At 32.1% G+C, this 17,963-nt stretch overlaps 1 protein-coding gene across 5 annotated transcripts in view; it reads left to right on the top strand.

The window, feature by feature from the left end:
* Nucleotides 1–3,696: 3,696 nt before the first annotated feature.
* LOC148614827 (adhesion G protein-coupled receptor G6-like) overlaps nucleotides 3,697–17,963 on the top strand; it is a 33,301-nt gene continuing 19,034 nt past the window's right edge. For 4 of the 5 annotated variants that reach the window (XR_015923780.1, XM_088589231.1, XM_088589235.1 and 1 more), the window contains exons 1-9: nucleotides 3,697–3,856; nucleotides 5,577–5,839; nucleotides 6,456–6,527; nucleotides 7,602–7,673; nucleotides 7,895–7,966; nucleotides 8,474–8,545; nucleotides 8,909–9,069; nucleotides 11,008–11,117; nucleotides 14,339–14,531. Coding sequence is in view for 4 of the 5 variants with exons in the window: in XM_088589231.1 (XP_088445357.1) it covers nucleotides 5,640–5,839; nucleotides 6,456–6,527; nucleotides 7,602–7,673; nucleotides 7,895–7,966; nucleotides 8,474–8,545; nucleotides 8,909–9,069; nucleotides 11,008–11,117; nucleotides 14,339–14,531 (952 nt within the window). In the remaining variant the exon portion in view is untranslated. Of the gene's footprint in view, nucleotides 3,857–5,569; nucleotides 5,840–6,455; nucleotides 6,528–7,601; nucleotides 7,674–7,894; nucleotides 7,967–8,473; nucleotides 8,546–8,908; nucleotides 9,070–11,007; nucleotides 11,118–14,338; nucleotides 14,532–17,963 lie in introns of all 5 variants that reach the window. The other variant, XM_088589232.1, reaches the window with a different exon arrangement.

The raw sequence follows: 17,963 nt of genomic DNA, 5'->3' as shown, positions 1-17,963 counted from the left end.
AAATAATGTCACAACATATCGTTTCAAGGAATAAAGACCACATACCTCGACATTATTATCTTAATGTCATGAAACAATAGGCTTGGATATAAAAAAAAACAGTACATGTTTGCAAAACACTTTGATGTCCCAAAAATTAATTTTTAATGTGTTAAACAAAGCTGATAATACGCAATTTATTGTATGGAACCTCAAAATATATTGCATCACAAAAACTTCACACAATATGTTTGTTCCTTCAACAATGTCACCTTGACTACTAAAAAATCTCATGCAAGGCTATAAAAAATACTTGTTAGCTTTGGTACATAATGTTATTTATTTTATCTATTTCACATGAACATTTCATTGTTTTTAGAAAGGAACATGTACTGTGGCCGTATGAAAAGAAAAAAAAATCATATTGTAGTAAGTGCGATTGACGTTTATGAATAATTCTAGCATCTCTACCGATATGTCAAAGTCGAAGTGCAAACATTATTGTCTTAAAACAAAAGATATTGCCATTTTATGTGTCTGAAATTAACATCCGTGCAACAAGATTACCTTAACTTGAACAAACACTTGTTTTTAAATTAATGAATTTATTAGCTATAAACAGAAAGGGATATCAAGCGCAATCACAATTTAAGCACCGACTAAAATTTAACATTCGAAAAAAAATTCTAGAACAGAAAAATGAATATCAGAGAGGATCCTTAACAATAAAAAGTGAAATGAAAAATCTAGACGTCAACGTAATTTCTGAGATCATGTAACAGATAAAGCGGTCGGGTAGGGTTCTCTGAACTTATTATTTATTGATAACAAAAGCGAGGACTTTATAATGCCAAAAATACAAAAGAAGCTAGCTGTGACGATAGTAACAGACTTGGCATTGTGATAAAGACTCTTAGAGCAATACTGCATATACAATGTAACGACCACAAACTCATCAATTACCAATATAAAATCGACGAATTGCTACTGATTTGAATAAGGATTGGAGATGGATATGTATTACAGATGAGATGGTGAATCACTACTACATATAAATTGAAAATTCTGAATAATGTTACCATCCTGATGCAAATAGTGCAATCATTACAATTCATAATAAAAGTATTTTGTATTTTTTTCTCATTAGCTTAATATGCAGATCTCATAAATATTTTGTATCAATATTATTGTACTTTCAGTTGATTTGACGAGAAAAGACGTTAGTCCGAATTAATGGTTTATCAATTGAAAAGCTTAGAGCATTAGTTTTGTGACAAAACTTTCAAGACATTTGTTGCAGCTTTTTAAGTTGTTTTAAAATCCTTTTTGTCTTTTTCTTTTAAGTGTAATTATCGCCGTTTCATCATATGATGTCAACTTTTTTTGCCGTACTAGAATGTTTTTTTATTTCAGATATCATTATATCAAGGCATAGTTTCTTTAGAATGCAGATTGGACATCATTGACGCGTGACCGCTATAAAAGGGTATTATAAATACACAATATTAATGTAGGAAAATTTACGACTGCATTGTAGAATGTGAAAAGAAAGCGTATAAAGTTTTGATACTACAGTTACATGTATGACACACTTTTTCGTAGTCGCATGTAGAATAATTAAAAATGTTGTTCGCCATTTTGACTGTATTGTTTTAAGAACTGTTGAAGAGAATATATTAAGAAAAACTGGTAATAATGATAATGTCACAAACTACCCTACCTGTAAGGTCACAAACTACCCTACCTATTTTGCTCATATTTTTGATGAAGTGTAAGATTTTACTAAAAGCAACAGATTCCTCATGATCACAGAAAAGCTGCTACACAAGAGGTACCGATTTCGCAAACTTCTTAAATCATTTACATAGTTGTTTCACCGTTACAAAAGTTCGATACAAAAATAAAATAGCACTTGCAGCGTCTTGATGGTTTTGCTCACCCAGTTTTGTTATGGGAATATAGTATATAAAGTACATTCTTTCAAACAAAATCCGATGGATTTTTCAAACTGCCGTTAAAAGATTTATTCATAAAGGATGCTGTTTTCAAATTATTGTTTATTTTTTAACCTTGTTTCCAGAAATACTGATATTCGGCCCCTAATTGCAAACATACTTAAAAAAGTCATTTTTCAGTATTTCTTATCTTACATGTTATGTACTTGACGTTTCTATTCAAAATCCAGTCTACTTAAATTGAAGCGCCGGTTCCCAGTCAGGAGATGTTGGTCACTAATGAGTCTTTGTGTCGTTATTTGACTTTTTAGTTTATTTCAACATATTTATATTACTCTAATGTTTGTATGCCAAATTCTGGAGAGGTAAGATTTATTTAATTCTCTACCAGAAGTGGATGTGTTTGATAATGATTTTGTCTAATCATATACAGCAAATTTCAATTTGTATTGGCTTTGCTCTTGTACATATTACTATTCCGTAGCTTGACTTTTTCAAAACATAATTTATCTTCAGTTTTATTCTAATATACTTAATTAACTAAAATGCTCTTAAACCATGTCCTATATGTGATGCACGACTATCCTTATGCAGTTCCGGCTATAATAAATGTTAATATTTCAGATTTAACTCGTTTTCCCTTTATTTTGTTTCTTTTAAATTTTTCTAGTAATTTTTTGGCCATATACTGTTTATGGACGACCGATTTATTGCTTTGTGATGCCAAGTTCAGGATCAGATTCAAAATTTTCAACAAATAATTTAGTAATGTTTTTGGTGATTTCTCGTTGCCTTAATCTAATTTCGTCGATTTCGAATGTTTGTCCATAAGTTGTCTGTGGCGCTTGCAGCATGATACTTGGTGAGAAATGAATAATTCGTCGTAATGTCAATGTTGATCTTAAATGTGTCTTCGTGTCGTTATTTAACTTTTTAGTTTATTTTAAAGGAGTGTCATCGTTGCGTTACCGTGGATTGCATTACTTTTGTTGCCGGGGCCTTTTAGAGCTTACTTGAAGGTGTGTTTAGACTTATTAAAGACCCTTTTTTTGGTGATCTTTTTAAGTATTTCTATATGGGTTTAACGGTTGTGCTTTGTTGCATTTCACCATATATGTTCCTTTTTTATTGATATCCCAGCCTCTAAGAATCGTATAAACATTGAAGGTTACATAGTTCAAAACACAACGTCCTTTTACTTAACAGACATTTACATGTTTGATTGTTGGGGTTTAACGTCCGAGCAGAAGTATTTCAGCTATATTCAGACGATTTACATATGTAACACTCCCCATCCTCTATCAGCTCTTGAAACTAGTTATAGTTATTTCGTTACGTTACGTCATTGCCCCAGATAAGCATGGCTTCTACTTTACCGATATATAAAGACGACCTTTAAACTTTTCAGTTATAAGATTCTTGATTTTTTTTTTGAATAACCGGTGTTTTCCTGTTCCTACTGACCAGTTGTAGGTCGTCAAAAATGGTAATTGCTATGCATAGAGCATTAGTTTAGTATACAAAACTAAAATCATATAGGTGTTGCTATAATTACAGAAACCTATACCTTGACATGAGTGTACACTATGGATTGTAAAAATTATGAAAACATTATAAATTGCTTTACCTGTGTACAATCTTTTCAATTTTATATGAAGTAAATGACAAAAAAAATAAATAGGAATTTGCACAAATAGGTTAAGGTTTTTAAATCTTTTAATCAAAGGTCAGAATTCAGGATTTGCACCAAAATGATCACCATTTAGATGTAGTTTGACTCTCTGACTAAAGAAATCATTCTATAGTTGTGTTATTTATAACCGACTTTATTCCGTGTCTTTTATTCAGAGCACATTTTGAAGATCATAAGACAGAAAACGCCATGTTAGTTTTTATAATCAGAAATGGAATTCAATGATAAGGTAAAGTTCCGTTATTCATTTTTGTAAAAGTTTGCAGTATGGTTGTTATATTTAATCCTTAATTATGTGCAAGTTATCAATGCGGTACTTATATATATATATATTATAAACTGACTACATATGATGGTAGAATGATGTTAAGAACACAAGTTATGTCAAAAATATAAATAAAGGTCTTTCTGTAACAAAAAGTTTTTAAAAATGAGTTTTGATATACAAGTATTTCCTTTTTTATTTCATTCTATATTTTGCATCTTCACCATAACCCATTCTTATAAAAAAAAACCATTTGATTCTTATGCTGCTTATGAGAAGTTAATCTTTGAAAGACGTGTATAACATATCGCTATTTGCAATATTTATATGTTTGGTTTGTTTTATTTGAACCCAACAATTGTCTACCTTTTTAAAATGTAGTTTGTTTTCTATTGAATATTTAATTCAACATATGTTTTACTCATCAAATTCTTATTTATAAAAACTAAAAACGAAAGCGATTCATCATAGTAGTAAGACTTAATGCATTAGCGAATACAGCTCATAGAATCAATTTACACGAATACATAAATTATCAGAGGAACGAAAATGATGAACAAATTATAACTAATATGTGCACATCATCATGATTTTAAATATTTTGTTTATACCCGAATTAACAATTATCAAAATTGATAGTAGATTACTTTGTGTCCGATTAGAACAGTATGATACTCGACAAACCAATTATCACCTTGTGCAGTTCTTTTGAGAGACGACTTACAAGACTACAAGGTCAGCTTTAATTGTGTAATATTTTTTCAACAGTGGCCAGATTTTAAAGGGGGGACGAGATCACGACAAAGTACTTTAACCCCGCCACAATTTTTGGGCCCGTTCTAAGTCATGAATTTCTGGCCTCTGTATGTCTTGTCTTGTTTTCACCTTTAATTTATTGTTTTATGTTACTTGAGACAAAAGTGCAATTCTTTCGCTGTACCTGTGTATAATTATATTTTTGGGCCAGCTGTAGACTGTCTGTGGTGGTAGGGTTTCCTCGTCGTTCATTGAAGACCAATGGGTGAGCTTGGGTCGACATTTATATCCCAGTAGGGTTTTTGTCGCTTTGACATATACCCCATACCTATTCTCCATATATTTAAAACTATCAATGAAGCACAATTTACAGATTTGGATTTATAGCACATGTGGTGTGTAACTTTTAAAAAGACCAACGAAAAATAAAAAATTAACGTTTTAACTATCATACATATGTGAAAACTTAAGCGATTATGATAAAAAAAAACATGCGTGACATTCGTAATTTTGCGTAAAATGCCATTTTAAATATTTTGATCTGGTTAGATATGAATAACATTTCTTCAAGTTTGCAAATCGAAATATTTTTTATTATTTGAAAAAAACCCACATAATTCTTACATTGTGAAATATCAATTATTCATAGTGGACTGAGGTTATTTCAGCAACCTTTGATCCATCCAATTAATAGGTCAGATGATTATGAATCTTTTTCTATCTTCGTTGTATAGTTAAAACATCCGTGAGAACAGTGTTCAAAGCTTCAATTACTTTTTTCATACATATTATTTATTTTTTTTTTGTCGTTTTCAAGTTTTGTTAGTGTACTTTGACTTGGTCAGCATATTGACAGTTATGTCAAACATTTTCTGATTCTTTAATATTCTCCATATATGAAAGCTTAATAATACATTTTAGCTAACAGCATTAGCAAAGCAGTGATAAGAAGCGTTGAGTGTCTACCAGCTAAAAAGCAAAATTCGTCAAAATGGAGCATTCAACTCAATTGATCTTGAACATTTTAATGATGTTTTCGTTATGCATCCCTATATATTTGGCTAATACTGATTTGTGTTCTGCCGCTATTGGTCTAAGATGTGAATGTCCGTATATGACTATGATCAACTGTACAGGGAAGTCTTTTACAAACATACCTGCTTGGGGGATAAGAGACAATGCCATTACGATGTAAGTATTTATGCCTTTTTAAAAATTTAGATTATGAACCTTGTCGTAACTGTGCGATTTATACATATATAAGACTAGATAAGAGTTGTCACATTCTAAGACGTTGTATAATATTGATTTGTTGTGACATGTACCATTTATTTGATCCTCTATCTTACATAATAAAACCTGAACTGTCCCGTACTACCATACATCGTGCACTAAGTTACAGCCATATATTAATCCTAGATTAGGAGGATTGACCCGGCCAGCGAAAGCTACATTTTTATATAGCCTAGCTGGGTGGTCTAGGGCGTGTATTGCCATAGATGTCACAGCGGTACGTGTTCCAGTCCCTCGGAGGGAACGATCAAACATTTATATTGCAAATTTGACAGTTCTAACATCGTTGAGAATTTTTCAGACCCTTCCATATATATTCATTATGTCGGTATATCTGTGTAAGAGTTTAAGACTCAAGAGATTTGCAAAATAGTACTAATGAAAATGAAAAAAAAACTAATTGGTTAAAGGTTATTGACATTTGCGACGATCTACACATAGCCTCACGCAATGCAAAATATTGCGTTTATAATTGTAACTCAATAAATAATTTCACATGCTATTTTATTTGCAGTGATTTAAGTCGAAATGCCATTACAAAAATAGACAATGACAGCTTTAGCGGTTTAAAATATCTCCAATATTTGTAAGTAACAGATGTAAACTTATAACTCATAAATAATGAATTCAGTTTCAATAGAAAATGTAAATCAACATTAAAGTGTAAAGGCTTGTTCTTACTTGCTTTATTAGATTATTATTATATTATATTTTTGTTGAGCTTGACAAGAGCTAAAATTAGGACATTTTCCACATAAGACGTATCTGGATCATTTTAAAAGCTATGCTATAGGTCTCACTAACCACTTCCGGGTCTAATGGCCAACTCCCCCCACCCACTCCAGCCCCGCCAATTAAGTACCAAAAAGATACTGACCCCAGACCTTTGCATTGCATTATTTGTGTGTATTCTGATTAGAAGTAGTCAAAATAAAGCTGAGAATGTATACTTTAAAATCATATTTATAATTTACTACAAAAGTGAATCAAGGGAACCAAGGTTATAGCGGTAATCAAAAGAATGTAATCCAGGGACAATTACCAGACATGGAAAACAGACATACACAACAAAGAACATAAAGTAACTAAAATCATACATACAAAGTAACAAAAGTAAATGAGCAACTCGGACTCCACTAAAAACTGGGAGCATGGACCGGTAGGGTAGGCGTCCTCTGCTTTTCTAGAAACACCCGCCGAGTTGCTCATAACAAGGCAAGTCCATAACGATCTACGAGTTCATGATGACGACAATAAAACTTCTGTAGTGATGACTTCAATCTTGTAGCAACATATGAATATTGTTTACATGTGTGAGTAATTTTCCTCCTTGCAGAAAATGTAAAAATGTGGATTTTCAGTATTATTCATTCAAGTGAATTTTATGAAGAATTTCTACAATTATCGCACCATTAGCATAATGATTTTAAAAGCCTTATTTTCCCTGCTTCTCCATTGTATGCAACTTTAAGACGTCACTTTGTCCCGGAATTCACAGCAGAACTTGGAAAATTACTGTTTTAAATGTAAAGTAATGAAAACGTTTGAAGTGGTTAGTCTTTGTTGTATATTCCTTAGGTGTTTTGACTGACTAAAACAGTGAACACATTTTGCCTACACTCAATAAATCTAAACTTGACTTCCATATTTAAACTTTCAGGCATTTACAAGAAAATTCCATTGAAAACATTGCGTATGGATCATTCAAGACGCTGTATCAACTTAAAGTATTGTATGTAACTTGTATACTAGATACAAAACCAGACTCGAACATATTTGTTGTTCTATTTGAAACAGCACTATGATTTTCAAATTAATATATGAAAATCCTAAAATTCAGTTTTGAGAATGCAAGAAAAAATAATAGAATTATTTTTTAAAAAGTGAGCATACACGAAGAATACAGTAATGGTGTCTCTATAAGATTGTTATTAGTATAATATTTTTCTTCAGAAATCTTCGTCAGAACAGTCTTACAGAAATCAAATCGGAGATGCTTTACTATCTTCCAAATCTAGTTACCTTGTAAGTTAAGTGTCTGTTGTGTTGTTCTACTTGTCAACATATTTTAATTACATAGTGGTAAAAGTGTGCTTTAATATGTTGATTACCTGGCGATTGCAAGGCGCCTTAAAACACACATATATTTCTTTAAATTTTGCTTGCCTACATCATGATGCTGCATTTTGTAACATTGTCTTATAATTTTTGTTCGATGAGATATAGCCATTTCAAACACATTTAGTTTGACAAGACAGGAACTGATTACTTTATACTGTTTCATACTCTTGAACATTTTGTCGTAACCAACACAGTTGAATGTGTGAATAATTAATAAAGATTTTTTATTTCACTGTTGATATAAGTTAAATTATATGGAAGAAAGTTTATCAAGTTACTAGCTAAATGACTATGGTTGTCCGATTTGATTAGATTTTTGGCTTCCAAATTTGAAAATACTAAGACGTTGCTATTTATTATTGTTAATATTGCCGCGTTTTTCGTTTAAAAATTGCTTGTTTTTCTTTTTAGAGATTTTTCGTCCAACTCCATAACCACTATTCAAAGGGACTTGTTGATGCAGTTACCGAAGTTAACACAATTGTGAGTAAATACTATATTCATGTCTATTCTAACGCTTACAAAAACTGGATGCCATTATTACCAACATATCTTCAATGGGAATCAAGAAACCAAAAGGAGCACATAAAAAGATATGACAGGCAATCTATCGGGCTTTCACCACAAAACTCGTTAATATGTTAGTTGTTGAAATTGATACAGAACGATATTGCTATAATTTTACCATACTTGTGCTATATATTTGTGGTAGTTACCAAACGTGGTTTTGAATCTATGTCCGTCAATTTTGTCAGTAAGAACTTTGATAATTATGATATGTGATAAAATATATACTATGTTAACATTATATTCGTGATTATTATCAACAAGTACATATTATTCCAGAGTGTATAATGATAATCCACTTCATTGTGAATGTGAAATGAGAGCCTTTAGACAGTTATTGGATGCAAGAGTGGGTAATTTGTCGATTGAATCAGGATACTGTGCCGGTACAGATGTTAAACTTACAGACATGGAGGATGCACAATTTGGATCCTGTTCGGGTAATGTAAAAATGCGTTTGTGGTCAAAGTCCATGCACAAAGGTGATGTACTTTATACATAGCCAAAACTGCCACATATAATAACAATGTGTTCTAAAATCGTTCAAATAATAATCATATAATAATTAGGTCATGTTAATCATGTGATAAACATTTGATTTTCATACGCAAAAATTGGTTACCAAAGATAATCATAATCACATGTAAACTGTTACATAAGTTAATCATTACATCCTCGATTCATATGTAACATTTTATATGGTTCTCACGCCTAAGACTTTTGGCTGTGCAAAACATAAAATGAAGAAGAACAATTTCAAACCTTAACAAAATTCATACAAATCAAATAAACAAATATCCAATTAAACAAACAGAATTATCAAAGTGTTTGTACTATGAATCGTTGATTTTACTACGGTGATATACAATCTGAGATGAGGCAGGTCTAACCTGTAAGAGGACAATGTTCTTATAATGGTAGTCATTGCAAATTCAACATTTGACACTAAAAGCACTGAGAGCCCGAAATCAGTCTGACAGAATGTTAACTATAATACAGGGCAATTCGTAACAGGTTTGGCGATTGGTCCGTTAGATAAGATTGCCCTCGGTTTTTTAATATTACGTTCCTGTACCAATTAAAGAATGAACGATAAATTCATTACAATAAATGTGTTTTCTATTAAGCAGGATATATAGCAGGATGATATTAACCCCTAGTGGTAGCAGGCTTTGCCTTTTAATGACAATGCAAATTTGCTCCGAATTTATACTTTCGAAGTTATTCATACCTTGGTTTATGATAACGATTACACGTAAGCAAACGCAGGAACCTTGGCTCATAAAATGTCCCTGATATTATATCATAATTGAAAACGGTCCCTGTGGTTCTCTTCCATGAACTCTATTTCTATAAAACTTAAAATATCGTCTAACGTTTCCATTGTTCCTGTGTTGCTATGTGAAATGATGAGATACGTCACTACAAGTAGTCTATGGCCCCAAACATCTAAAGGTTTAAAATATCGGAATAAATATTGAAACTGTTATCATTCTAGGATTCAGTATTTGAATATTTACATAAAACAATATCTAGATCAACATATTACTTAAACCTAGCTTGAAAACTTATGAAATGGCATCCCTAAAACCCGGAAGTGAAAGTAAACTTTTACAACGTCATTCATAAATATTGAAGACGGTGCCATGCTACTTGGTTAAAAAATATACTACAATAATCAATATGAAGTTTTGATAATAAATCAACTCATATTAACGCAGAACCCAGAACAGAGTTACATCACAAATAGTGTTTCTTGGGTATATGCTTGATGTCTGTTGAATGAACTTGAATCATTCCCAATTTTGTTTATTTTAATTATCACGTTTACTGTTGTAAGGAGACCTCATGCATAATACAGTATCTTTAAAACAACATTTAGTACCATTCTGTGTAAGAACAGGCAATAGGTGGCATATCATTGATCTCAATTATTGTTATTTCACAATCTTATACACATTTTGCCTGATTCTTAAACAGAAAAGCTCTTTTAAAAATGTTCATCAGTAAAATTTAGTTTTCTTCATTATTTAACAAAACTGTAAAATAAGAGCTATACACAGATTAACAATTTTTTTTTGTTATAGATACGAAACTAGTAAAGATTCTTACTTGGTTTTACTGGTTAACTTCTTGTCAGACTAAAAACTGCTCATTGGTGCTTCTAAGGTCAAAGAATAATTCGCATTGATTATTGTTGAGTTGACTTCATCCTCTATCAAAACCGATTCAAAACATTTGTGTTTTGAGAAAATTATTTTTTCATCATTCTTTTTCATCTTCAGTTTAAGCGCCCTAAGTTAATGATGGTTCTAGTAGCAGCCTAAAAAGATAGTTTGTTGATTAACGAATGGATAATTAATTGTTCATTTTTGCAGTGAATATGTTAGAGAGCTTTACGTGTTTGAATTGTCAAAATGCTAGAACTACAGACGGCTGTTTAAACCAAAATCGGTTCACAAATTGTTCTGTATCTCAATATGCCAGAGTAAGTAAACGTAGAAATTGACGCAACGCTTTGTATGTGCAATTATAATAAAATCACTTGCTCAAGATTCAGACAGAAATATCTTCGACATGCGTTATAAAGCGTGAATGAACTGAATGAACAGCAGTAGAACAGTGGCAAAAAAATGAATCAAGAATTGATATTCAAGTTCTTTTTGTACATACTTTCCAAAATAGATATCAGAAATTTTGGGGCTAGTATAACTTGATATCTTTTTTTACAGCGAACCATAAAAAATATAAATCAACTTTACGCCTCATTAGTTCAGATTACAATGAAATGTTCTATATGGCCTACCACTTGACACTGTGTTTATTTAATATGAATGCACATGAAATCAAAATTAGCAATATCAGTCTATCGCGCACCAATATCATGATGCTGTAATCCTTCAAATCCAAATGTGTTAAACTGTAAATGTAAATGTTCATGTTTATTAATACTCATTATTGGTAATTATACCAATTGGATAAAAGCATTGTTAAGTCGACTCGAATCTATTTAGAATTTTCACTAAACAGATGAATATAAACGCAGTTTGAGAAACGGAGGTTTCACATCTTTGTTTGTGTTTGTACAAGGTTTGGTTACACGTTGCAGACCTGGTGGAAACCATCAATTTAAATTTCATTGTAATTTCTGTGATATTTGTAGCTTTTGCTACATTTCTCCATATCCTTTCTCTTTATATTGATTATATTCTTGTTAAATATATTACATAAGAACTAATTATCCTATTGTTTGAAGAATATAAAAATGCAAAATGAAGTTTTTAAGCGCTTATTTTAGGCAGAAAACACATATGTACATATATACATAACTAGATGGAGTCTTCCAGGGAAGACGTGTCGCCTGCTTCCTAAGTGTTCATTAAACAAAAAGTAGATGAGCCACAGTCAGAAAAACTGTACACACACTATAGTACTATACTTGAGCGAGGTTTTATATACTTTTTGCTTGTAAGCCGGTAGTGTCGATTTACCATTAGCCCGGTCATACAATCGGATGATACAAAAAGTGTTCGCCTACGTAATACTCATGCGTATGTCGTATTAGGATTCTGTGAAGTTTTTCCATACTTTGATGAGATCAGTACCTGTTTGATTACTGGTTTACAAATTCGTACACGTCCATTGCTTTAATTTTTGCCAGGGAACCGATCAACACCGTAAATGGTGGTCTTCACCCATTGACATGCCTAACGCCGTGACGTCAGACAACAATCACTTTGAACTGTGAATTACTTGAAAAAAAATAAAATAATTCAAAATTCCGGCAAATTTCATGTAGTATACTTAATTATTGAAAAGTAATTATTTCCCTTTTAAAAGTTTTATAAGAAATTTTGAAGTTTATCATTAGTGACAGATTTTTTTCTATGAAATTACATTGTTCCCAGGGTCAAAGTATTTAAAAAAAAAATTTTTTTCAAAACTAATCAGATATCGAATATTTTTTTTTTTTATACGTAACAGTCTAATTCTTGATTATAAGATAATTGTATCAGTAAAATGAACATGTACATGTTGATAAAAGTAACTGCACGGGCGCTGATTCATAGGAGGCTACGACCCCCTCCTAAATTTTTTAGTTTTTTTTTTGGGGGGGGATGGGGTGTTGAGAGTCTAAAAACGTGACTTTAACCAACACAATTTTCTTACCTCGCGTTTATTTACGCCTCCTAGCCTGAAATCTGGATCCTATCCAGCTTCGTATTCGATACACTTAATGTATTTCTTATTTTTCATAACATCATTACAAACTTATAACTACGCCATAGTATATAGACCTATACGTATGTTCTATTATTACTTTTATTTTTTGCACGCAAAACATTGAGAATAGCGAAATCGAATTCGCGTATTTCAAATTTGTTAAAATGTTTGATCTTGCCTTAATATAATGAATGTTTATGATTATTATTGACGGCTAAGTTATTGACCGCCAGCTGCGGGCTGGTATCGACGACTAGCATCACACTGGTACATGAGTTTACTTTGCATAAAGCATTGATCTTGTAATCTTGTTTCTGAGACAAAAGTAATTTTATTTGTAGCTATCTATTTGTGTACTGCATGTAATATTAAAACAGTGTAAATATTGATATTGTTATAATCGTATATTGTATTAAAGTAAAATAATTAAAATTGTGTTAGCATCGTTTTTGCATGATTGTGTTTAGTTAATTATAAACGCTGAGCATTTTCACATTGTAACAGAAATTTACTTGCACGTACCAACCCACAATTTAAAGGAGTAAGAGTAATTTCGATATAATAAGCTTAATTGGACTATTCTTTCTCAAGCTGTATCTGACTTAATCAGCAGTTTTATGTTTATGTTTTTTTCAACGCAGTCGGTATTAAGATCGCTTTGACATCACGTGATATCCATGATGCCTAACCATGGCAACCTAACCGATGTTGCTTACAATCGGTGTCCGGAATATTTCAGTCACTTTTATATATTAAATAACTGGAAATATTTTTTTTGTTCAATCGATAGATAATTTAAATACGAAACATGATAGCTCAGTGATCACACAATCTTAATCAGATTTGGGCATTAACAAAACCAGAATATGCGTCGGCTGTCTTTCTTAAAAGATTTAAAAGATAAAACTTGTTTTTTTATGTTTTGTTTTGTTTTGTTTGTTTGTTTGTTTTTTTTTTTTGTTTGTTAATTGCTTTTATTGCTTGATATTTTCTATATCAGACTGCTGCGTAATACTTATAAAGTGAAAAGAGCAGCTATTTCCAATGGTAACATTACGTCAAATCGCTGAATTCAATATGTATATAGCTACTTATCACTCCGTTTACTTCTTAGCTCTTCTGTCCTGGGTTTGAAAATTTAAACAAACATAAGAAAAACCATCCTCATTAATACTGCGGGTAGAGTTTACGGTAAATCGTGTTTATATGCACATATATGTCTAGAGGTAAAGTAGTGAGCATGACAAATGTTTATGACATAGCGAATGCACCTATCATGTACCTGTCTGCAAGAAATAAACACGATACTGTTTTTCATTATCCATTATTCTATGTTGTATATAGCCCATACCAAAAATTATGAGCACTTAGAATGCGATAGTATAAACGTTCAATAAAGAACAATGTATAGGATATCGACTTATATAGTTCCCAATAGTTTTTTTCCTTGATTCATTTACCCCAAACTTACCTTGAATATTTCAGCCAGTGTGTTATGAAGAAATAGAGGAAGTAAGTTACAAGGACACTGGTATTGGTGACTATTACCAGTATTATTTTCGTGTGAACAAAGGCTGTAAAGACTACAAGCAGTGCTTAGAAAGAGAGAAAAATAATAACGAAAACCTGAAAACATTATGTTGTGTTGGTGCACTCTGTAATGGAAATGCTCTTAAAGGTAACACTATTGCAATCCGCCTACGTTGAATGGTATTATGATTCACGATTGAAGTCTTAATCTGCATGTTTCTTCACGATTGAAGACTTAATCTGTTACATGATCTTCTATTGATCTTCTATGACGCACGAGACGTGTTAATTTTTTTAAACGTGACAATAAAATCAAGTAAAACCAATATGCTTAATGACATTTTCTTTCTTTTTCATTTTTTTTTTTTTTTTTTTTTTATTTAAGAAAACAGCCTATTCGATTATTTTTAAAATAACATTTAAATTTTTTTCGAAGCATGCTTGTTTCTTCATTGATAACTTATTTGTCACAATTCGAGCTGTTTTTCAGCAACAAGTTGGCATTCCTATGGGAACTAATTGTACTTTTCTCCTAGCCGACTTGTTTTTGTATTCATTCGAAAATGAATTTCTCCAGAGTTTCATTAAGAAGAAAAATATAAAAGATGCTTTATCCTTTTATTTCACATACAGATTTCTCGATGATGTACTGCCCATTAACTACTCTTTTTGGACCTACATTCCAATTCGACAACAGTTGTCATCCCAGTATTAAGATTTATGATAACAGAGACGACTTTAGTATTAGAATTATAAGTTTTCCTTAAATTTGCAACAATAAATCTTCATCTTCTGCATGGTGTTTATATTTCACAATTAATTTGCTACGATATAGCAAGTACTAACTACTTTGATTTCCTTGAACGCCATAAATATCCGAGTAACAGACTCCTGAACCAGGGGTATGAGGAAATTTGTCTAAAAAAATTGTAAGTTCACGCCACGTGCCGGGAAATTAAAATGTCGCGTGAAGACTCCCACGCTTACATCGCTCACATCGCTTACCATGTAAACCATGTTTACAGTTGTTATTCATATTGTTGATATGCATATCGATGACGCAATGACTTGATTTCTAGAAGGGAGGTCCTTGATGACGTAGTTGATGTTAAGATAATTTAGGGTGTTGTTTAATTATTTTTTTTGTGGTTTTATTTATGGGAGAAACAGATTTTCCATCATTTCTCTCAGGGATTAAAGGATTTCTCCACTCTCGATAGTTAAATTTTAGATTTTAACTATCTCGAGTGGAGAAATCCTGTAATCCCTTTGAGACTGAAGGGGAATCTATTTCCCCCATTCATAGGCTTCATTCGCACCGCACGAGTTAGGGATTAAACATTTGTAGTTTCCCGCCACGTGCCGGAAAATTGAAATGTCGCGTGAAGGTTACTTACCACTAATTCAACCAATGAGGTTTTAGAACGTACGCAAAAATAGTCCTACACAAGTTTTAGAACACTTATGTTACTGTGGAAAAAGTGCACATCAAATCTGCACAAGTGAGATTGTGTTTGGCAGGGAATGATATTTCCTTTATATCTACATAAATGGTCACTGTAATTTACTGAATTAAATATTTTTTATGAGTTCTGCATTATAACCCCTTTTTGAGAAATGTAGGGGAATTCCCATTCTACTTTTAGCTCATTGTCTTCTCGGAGCCGGTGTCGCACTGCAAGGTAGTAAACCCTATATATTATTTTCAGGGCTATTAGTGTACACACTGCTTTTAGGTTATGTATCGTCTTCCTCGGGTTAAACTTAAGGTAGAAGCTCTATAACTCATTGAACTCAGTCAAAGTAGTATTGAAGCCTATGGGAAGTGACATTAGTGGTTTGTAGCCTGAAGTTCCCACGCTTACCATGTTTACAGTTTATATTCATATTTTAAAAGATTAGTTGGTATGTATCAACTAATCATAATGGTAGTGATATCGATCACGCAACGACTTAATGACTGGAGGGGAGGTCCTTGATGACGTAGTTGATGTTGGGAGAATTTAGGGTGTTATGTAATTTATTTTCTTATGGTTTTATTCGTGGGAGATACAGATTCTCCCTCATTTCTCTCAGGGATTAAAGGATTTCTCCACTGTCGATAGTTGAATTTTAGACTTTAACCAACTCGCTAAAGCTAGTGATTTAAAATTTAAGTATTACGAGTGGAGAAATCCTGTAATCCCATCGAGATTGAAGGAGAATCTATACTGACTTGATTACTAATTTACATATTATAACACTATAGAATGCAAATGCTATGTAATCACCACTGGTATATTAACCATTCAATGGATAAGGGAGGTTTGGCGTGCTGTAAAACCTAGATTAAACCCACCATTTCGTTTGATATGGCTGTACCAAGTCAGGACCATTGCTGTACCCGCTAATCCGGTGATGTAAATTATATATTTCTTTCAGATTTATTTTGAACTTGATAATGGATCAAATTAGTATTCGTTAGCAATGTTGTTACCCTTATTTAGCACTCTTCTTACTGCAAAAGGTATCGAGCATGGGTTCTCTTATATTGTGCAGAAGTTTGTGTAAAATTCATTAATATTTGTCCTGTTGTAAAACATGCTTATCTTAATTTGTTGACTCGATGTCTCATATGATCAGATACAACTACAAGCATTACTAATATAATCAGTAAAAGAAAATGTGTCGTCTAAATAATAGGGTCTAGTGAAAATGTTTCAGAATGGCAATTTTGAAAAAGACACGGGTATCGAAATCCTAAGAAACATTGCATTTGTGACATCAACATTTATAGAGAGAAAAAACTTTCGACTGTTGAAATAATCCTTATGATTAGGCATACAGAAGTTTCAAACAGGTATAAGATTTGTAGGATAAAATGCAACTCCCTTTAAAAGAGACAAACACTTATTTTTTGCAATGTTAAACCAAAACTAATTCTCCTGGAAACATAAAATAGGGGACATTTTCATTAGGGAATCGCTTCCTATGATAGGGCCTAAAAAGTGTTAGAACGACCCTTTATTTGACTTATAGAAAAGTGGAAATGATGTTTTTTTGCAATAATATATGCCAGCACATCGAAAACCATTATAGATAAAAGAAAACTTTGAATTGCTAAAATGATCCTCATAATGAAGCATGCAGATGTTTTTAGCCAATATATTGAAAGCCATTTTCAGGTAAAAGAAACCGATTTTTATAACAAAACCTACATTTGTTTTGTCAAATTAGGACGACCTCTTGTTTATTTTGAAAAGCGAAACCGGCGTTTTTGCAGCATTTTATGTTTATGTGAAATGGATGCGTACTGGTTATGGTTTTGTAATTATGTTTGACGTGTTCCAGCAAGTAATCCGATTTATTCTTCAGTCATATATAACGTCCTTAACAGGCTTTTTCAGACCACAACTGTGATCGATTTTCGATTGCCATATGAGCAGCACGGGACTTATTGGACATGACATTGGGCGAGGCTTGTGTGTTTGTGAATTACTGTTCAATTTAAATATGTAAACAAACACACGTAACACTCCGATTTGTATCAGCTGCTTTCATTCATTTCAGTAACGTGAATGAACGTCAAATTCATATTTGA

The sequence above is a fragment of the Perna viridis genome, chromosome 6, assembly GCF_037379345.1.
Source record: "Perna viridis isolate PV_CMFRI_1.1 ecotype Kerala chromosome 6, ASM3737934v1, whole genome shotgun sequence".
NCBI classification, from domain to species: Eukaryota; Metazoa; Mollusca; class Bivalvia; order Mytilida; family Mytilidae; genus Perna; species Perna viridis.
This window is presented reverse-complemented; position numbering and strand designations above follow the sequence as displayed.